The sequence below is a fragment of the Sapajus apella genome, unplaced genomic scaffold, assembly GCF_009761245.1.
Source record: "Sapajus apella isolate SASKATOON/1434 unplaced genomic scaffold, GSC_monkey_1.0 scaffold12, whole genome shotgun sequence".
NCBI lineage: Eukaryota > Metazoa > Chordata > Mammalia > Primates > Cebidae > Sapajus > Sapajus apella.
The window spans coordinates 14,678,171-14,684,870 of NW_022436952.1; the positions used below are offsets into that span (position 1 = coordinate 14,678,171).

The window sequence follows — 6,700 nt, forward strand, 5'->3', positions numbered from 1 at the left end:
CGTTCTTGTTACCCAGGCTGGAGTGCAATGGCGTGATCTCGGCTCACCGCAACCTCCACCTCCCGGGTTCAGGCAATTCTGCTGCCTCAGCCTCCTGAGTAGCTGGGATTACAGGCACGTGCCACCATGCCCAGCTAATGTTTTGTATTTTTAGTAGAGACGGGGTTTCACCATGTTGACCAGGATGGTCTCGATCTCTTGACCTCGTGATCCACCCGCCTCGGCCTCCCAAAGTGCTGGGATTACAGGCGTGAGCCACCGCGCCCAGCCAGGAAGGTTTTTAAAAGAAGACTGAAGATTGCCCTACTATATCTGGACCAAGATATAAAGCATGAGTGAGTAAAAGAATGTGGTACTGACATAGCAACAAAGAGATGAACTGCAACAGGATACAGAATCCAGAAACACACACATACACATATATATATATCATAGATTTGTATCGAGTGTATATGATCATACATAAATATAAGATGACATTTCAAATGATTGGGGCATGGATAGAATGTCAATAAATGTTATGGAGACAAATGTCTATCACTTTGGAAAATAGAAAAGTTGTATTCTTGCCTTGCGTGAAACGTTAATTCTGGATAGATTCAAATCTAAACATAAAAGTCAAAATTAGGACAGGGTGCAGTGATTCACACCTATAATCCCAGCACTTTGGGAAGCCAAGGGAGGAGGACTGCTTGTGGCCAGGAGTTCCAGACCAACCTGGGCAACATAGAGAGATCCTGTTTCTGGAAAAAAAAAAAAAAAAAAAAGAAAAAAAGAAAAGAAATTAGCTGGGCACAGTGACCCCTGGCTGTAATCCCAGCTACCTGGGAGGATGAAGCAGGAGGATTGCTTGATCTCAAGAAGTTCAAGCTTCAGTGAGCTGTGATCATGCCACTGCACTCCAGTCTGGGAAAGACAATGTCCTAGTAGAAAAATGGACAAAGACAAATGTGGACAAGTAATTTATAGAAGAAATATAAACAGCCTTTGGACTTGAGAAAAATCTTCAACTTTTATTAGTAAGCCAAGTCCATGAGATTTGTAGATATCTAAAAGACTGATAGCACCCTGTTTTGGTAAGAAGTCAGGGAAATAAATGCTCTCCTACACTTTTGATGGGAATACAAACTGTAAATTTAAAACAGCAATTTGACAATGTCTGTCAATTTTTAAAATGTATGTGCCGTTTGACCCAATAAATGTCCTATGGGAATACTTATACATATGTATATGTCAGAGTGTAGGGCTGTTAGGCCCCACAGGGTCATGGGGTGTCCCTTATGCTGTGCTGAGGGTGCAGGATCTGAGAAGTAAAGAGACAGGACACTAAAGAACTGGTGAAGAGCATCTGGACTTGGGGCCATGCCACCTGTGAGTGGAGATCAGTGGGGGCCCTAAATGCCCAGAAGCATCTGTGTTTATTAGGTACAAGCAGGGGGCAGGGTCGTGACTGAGGTCATCATCTATAGGCTTAGTAATGGGCATACATAATCACGTGAATCACAAGTAAGGGGGCCACCCCATTATGTCACTTGGCAAAGAGGTGGGCCGTGCACAGTAGGGGGCCGTGCTCTGCGCAGTAGTAGAGGGTCGTGTACAGAAAAGGGATCCACCCCCATTAGGTCACCAAGGCAAGGAGGTGGGCTTTGTGCAACAGGTGTCATGTGCAACACTTCTTATCTGGGGGCTGGAGACTTCAAAGGATTTCTAATAGAAGGATACTGTAAACCAATGCAGTGGGAGCTGACAGACTTGTGCTCTTCTCTTAAGATATTTATGGGAGGAAGATTTGAGCTAGCACAGAAGCGAGAAAAGACTGACAGGGTGTATAGTCAGTGACTGGTCACAGCAGAGGGGTCCTTTTCCCTTGGTTATTTCCAGGATCTCAGGCCCGAGACCTACATTCCACAAGAACTGGATGCAAGGTACTACAACTCCTTTATCAGGAGGAGAGGCTCTTGCTCCAAGCCTGCCATACAGCATATGCCCTTTGAGGCAGGGACATCACAGCCTGGGTCTTCGGTTCTTGTCCTGGTCTAGCTGTTTTCCCATGTACTGCTTCTGTTCTGTGACTGCTGTAGGCATTCCTCCTACTCCAAACTATATGGTTATATGGAGGGTTTCTATAAATCGGCACTAAACGTGTCAGTACAGCTCCGACCACAATACCTATATGATTATATAGAAAGATTATATAGAACTAACTATGCTAGATATAAGTATTAAGTATGATTATATAAGCTAGATATATGTAAGCAGTAAGTTATACTTCAGGCACTAATTCTATAAACTAACATATGATTGTATATAAAGGATTATATAAAGGAAATAGCTGAATAAATAACACTATAAACTAAGATATTCTTCAGGCACTAATTGTGCCTGGGGTCTGGATGGTTCTCATTCCTCGGTGCCCATGGAGGGTGTTACCCACATCAGAGAATGTTTAGAACTAGACTCTCTCTCTAAAAAAAAAAAAAAAAAAGAATGGATCCCAGCACTTTGGGAGGCTGAGGTGGGAGGATTGCTTGAGATCAGGAGTTAAGAGATCAGCCTGGATAGCATAGTGAGACCCCTGTCTCTACGAGAAAGAAAAAAAGAAAGAATACAGAGAGCTGTATTACTGAGGGTGGAAAGTTGTCCTTTGGCTATTAAGTTATGGAACACTGTGAGATACTTTGTAAATCAAAAACAGTTCCATGCTGTGAAGGCAACCAAAAGCATTAGAAGGATACATGACACACTTAACTGCAGTCAGTTGGTGACTGTGAGGGCACAAGTGAGGCAAAGTAAAAGACTTTCACATTTTCTTCTATCTCCTATGTTTGAATATCAGTGAGCTTAAATGAGGGTTTTAAAAAAAAAGTTTGATTCATTTTTTTTTAAAAAGCATATATATACTATAGAATATTAGAAACTATATCAAGCTTAAATTAAAAATGAAAGCTTCAACTTCCCACCTGATGGAGATGACTGTAGTTAGTACTTGAGTATCTATTTTTTTGAGACAGAGTCTTGCTCTGTCGTCAGGCTGGAGTGCAGTGGCACAGTCTCAGCTCACTGCAACCTCTGCCTCCTGGGTTCAAGCAATTCTGCCTCAGACCCCGAGTAGCTGGGATTACACACATGTGCCACTACACTCTGCTAATTTTTGTATTTTTAGTAGATAACGGGGTTGTACCATGTTGACTAGGATGGTCTCAATCTCCTGACATTGTGAACTGCCCGCATCAGCCTCCCAAAGTGCTGAGATTGCAAGCATGAGCCACCATGTCCAGCCTTACAGCTTTTTGTTTTTGTGCACATTTATAAATAATTGTTCAGCTGAATGAGATCATATTATACATACTGTCTTCAGCCCACTTTCTTCAATCAAAAGTGTCAACTTTCCATTTCTGTAAATTTTCATCTCAAATATTCAGACTTTTTTTTTTTTTTTTTTTTTTAAAAAAGAGTTTTTGTTTTTGTTACCCAGGCTGGAGTGCAATGGCGCGATCTCGGCTCACCGCAACCTCCGCCTCCCGGGTTCAGGCAATTCTCCTGCCTCAGCCTCCTGAGTCGCTGGGATTACAGGCATGCACCACCATGCCCAGCTAATTTTTTGTTCTTTTAGTAGAGACGGGGTTTCACCATGTTGACCGGGATGGTCTCAATCTCTTGACCTCGTGATCCACCCGCCTCGGCCTCCCACAGTGCTGGGATTACAGGCTTGAGTCACCGAGCCCAGCCCAGACTTTTTTTTTTTGAGAGACACGGTCTTGCTCTGTTGCCCTGGCTGGAGTACAGTGGCATGATCTTGGCTTACTGCAGCCTCTGCCTCCTGGGCTCAAGCAATCCTGACTCAGCTTCCCAAGTAACTGGGACTACAGGGGTGCACCACCATGCCTCGGTAATTTTTATATTTTTTTGTAGAGATGGGGTTTTGCCATGTTTCCCAGGCTAGCCTCGACCTGCTGGGGTCAAGCATTTCCTCCGACCTCAGCATCCTGAGTAGTTGGGACTGTAAGACACATGCCACCATGCCCAGCTAATTTTTAAATTTTTTGTAGAGATGGGGTCTCACTACATTGCCCAGGCTGGTCTTGAACTCCTGGGCTCGAGCAATCCTCCTGCCTCAGCTTTCCAAAGTGTTGGGAATACAGCAGGAGCCACCACACCTGGCCTGACGCTATTTCTTGTTTCCTCTTTCAGGCCATTCAGCAAGGGACCATCAAGTGCAACTTTGCTGGGGTTGCTTTGGGTGATTCCTGGATCTCCCCTGTTGGTAAGTATGGCATTTTCAGGCATTTCTTCATTCCCCTTTTGCCCATCCTTTCCTGGGGCCTGGGGCTGTGTTGTCCAGATCAAAGAGCTAAGCAGCAGAATGTTCTGGGCCCTTAGAGGAAGTGTTTGCTGCATCCAAGAACTATAGGGACAGAGTACCTACCATGGACCACTCAGGGCTGAACTGAGTTTTCTTAATTTGATTCTCACAACAAAAGGATCAAATGTTATAATCGGAGGCATTCTGAAGACTCAGAGAGGTCATGAAATGTGCCCTCTGCCACACAGGATGAGTGGCCTGGTCAGGATTCAAATCCAGGTCTTTGTGGCTCTGTACAAAGGCAAATCTGTTTTGTCATCCTGCCCCCCTACTTCCCTGATGCTGACATAAGTGTTTGGGGCCCATCTGTTATGCATATTGATGGCAAGACAAGGTTATCATCTGGTCTTGCAACTCAGAGGTGTGCAGTTTCATCACTGAGCACCCGTGTTGCCAGCATACGTAAGAGCTGTTTGTGTTGCAGACACCCAGGGTGTGACTTCAGACATCTGAGACAATCATCCTGGTGGCATGCACTCTAACATAGGGTTTCTCAGCACATTTGACACTGTGGGTCATATAGTTCTTTTTGTGGGAGGCTTTCCTGTACACTGTAGGATATTATCAGTGGCATTCTTGGCCTGTACTCAAGAGATGCTAGTAGCACCACCCGTGTGACAACTAGAAATGTCTCCCTGGGGGACAAAACCATCCCTGATTGAGAACCATTTTTCTAACCTAACAAAGTGTGATTTTTCCCAGCAGAACAGAGGCTGCCTAGGGGCAAGTGAGGGAAATAAGCTGGAAAGGGACATGAAGGAACTATATCTTGGTTGCTGGGGGTGGTTACAAGGGCATATGCATTTATCAAAACTCTTCTAAAGGTACACTTGTGATTTGTGATTACGGCTCAGCATTTTTGTTTGTTTTTTTGAGACGGAGTTTTGCTCTTGTCTCCCAGGCTGGAGTGCAGTGGCGTGATCTCGGCTCACCGCAACCTCTGCCTCCTGAGTTCAGGTGATTCTCCTGCCTCAGCCTCCCGAGTAGCTGGGATCACAGGCATGCGCCACCATGCCTGGCTAATTTTTGTATTTTTAGTAGAGATGGGGTTTTACCACGTTGGTCAGGCTGGTCTTCACCTGACCTCAGGCAATCCACCTGCCTCGGCCTCCCAAAGTGCTGGCATTATAAGCATGAGCCTCCGCACCCGGCCGGCTCAGTTTCTTAAAAATAATCATTTATAAAAGGTAATATTTCCCCCGAAAAAGTAGGGATTTGCTTGTTACAGAGCCATGTTCCCAGTGGATTCAGTATATTCTGATACGACTTGGAATGGTTATTTCTGGCTGTCATGTTTGCCATCTGCAGGGTAGGTCTGACATAGAATAAAACTGAGTCAGCATGAAGAGGAGGGCTACTATTTGCTTATTTGTTTTTCCTTCCTGGATATATCTTGTAGGACATCATAAAACTGCAGAAGCCTAGATCAGAAGCATGATAGTACCTTGTCAGATACTGCTCTTTTGTTCATGTTGATGGCAAGACAAAGTCCCCATTAGGCCTTGCAACCCCAAGGTGTGCCGTTTCATAACTGAGCGTCCTTATTGGGAGCACAGATGAGTTTGTTTATGACTCAGAATGCTGGCCCTCTCACTTCCTCATGGGGTCTCCTCAGTTTCACAATAGCACTAAGTACTTTGCATGTGCTAATTTCATGTAATCCTTACAACAACTCCATGGGACAGATGCTATTGTTATCCTAATTTTGTAAATGATGAAACTGAGACTCTGAGAGGTTAAGCAACTTTCTTAGAGTCACCCAGCTAAGTGGTAGAGCTGGGATTCAAATCCAGGCAGCAGGTACTGGAATCCAAGCAACCTAATCACCTTGTTACACTCTGTCTCCAAGATCAGTAAGTTTTGCTTCCTTGACTTTGCAAGTGTTATTCATCCTGTTTGGAATCTACCTTTTCCTCCTTGCCATGACCCACTTTACATTATGAGACTGTTTGGATTGTAATCCATCCCTCCCGATCCAATTAAAGTATTGCCTCTCTATCCCAGAAACATTGGTTTTTAAGGGAGAAGTATTGTTAATTTCCATGAACAAAGGCCGGGCGCGGTGGCTCAAGCCTGTAATCCCAGCACTTTGGGAGGCCGAGGCGGGTGGATCACGAGGTCAAGAGATCGAGACCATCCTGGTCAACATGGTGAAACCCCGTCTCTACTAAAAATACAAAAACATTAGCTGGGCATGGTGGCGCGTGCCTGTAATCCCAGCTACTCAGGAGGATGAGGCAGGAGAATTGCCTGAACCCAGGAGGCGGAGGTTGCGGTGAGCCGAGATCGCGCGATTGCACTCCAGCCTGGGTAATAAGAGTGAAACTCCGTCTCAAA

General features: G+C 44.9%; 1 protein-coding gene across 2 annotated transcripts in view; it reads left to right on the forward strand.

Moving 5' to 3' along the window:
• SCPEP1 (serine carboxypeptidase 1) overlaps positions 1 to 6,700 on the forward strand; it is a 23,695-nt gene that overhangs the window by 2,841 nt on the left and 14,154 nt on the right. For both annotated transcript variants that reach the window (XM_032280110.1, XM_032280111.1), the window contains exon 4: positions 4,192 to 4,264. In XM_032280110.1, coding sequence (XP_032136001.1) covers positions 4,192 to 4,264 — 73 coding nt within the window. The remainder of the gene's footprint in view (positions 1 to 4,191; positions 4,265 to 6,700) is intronic.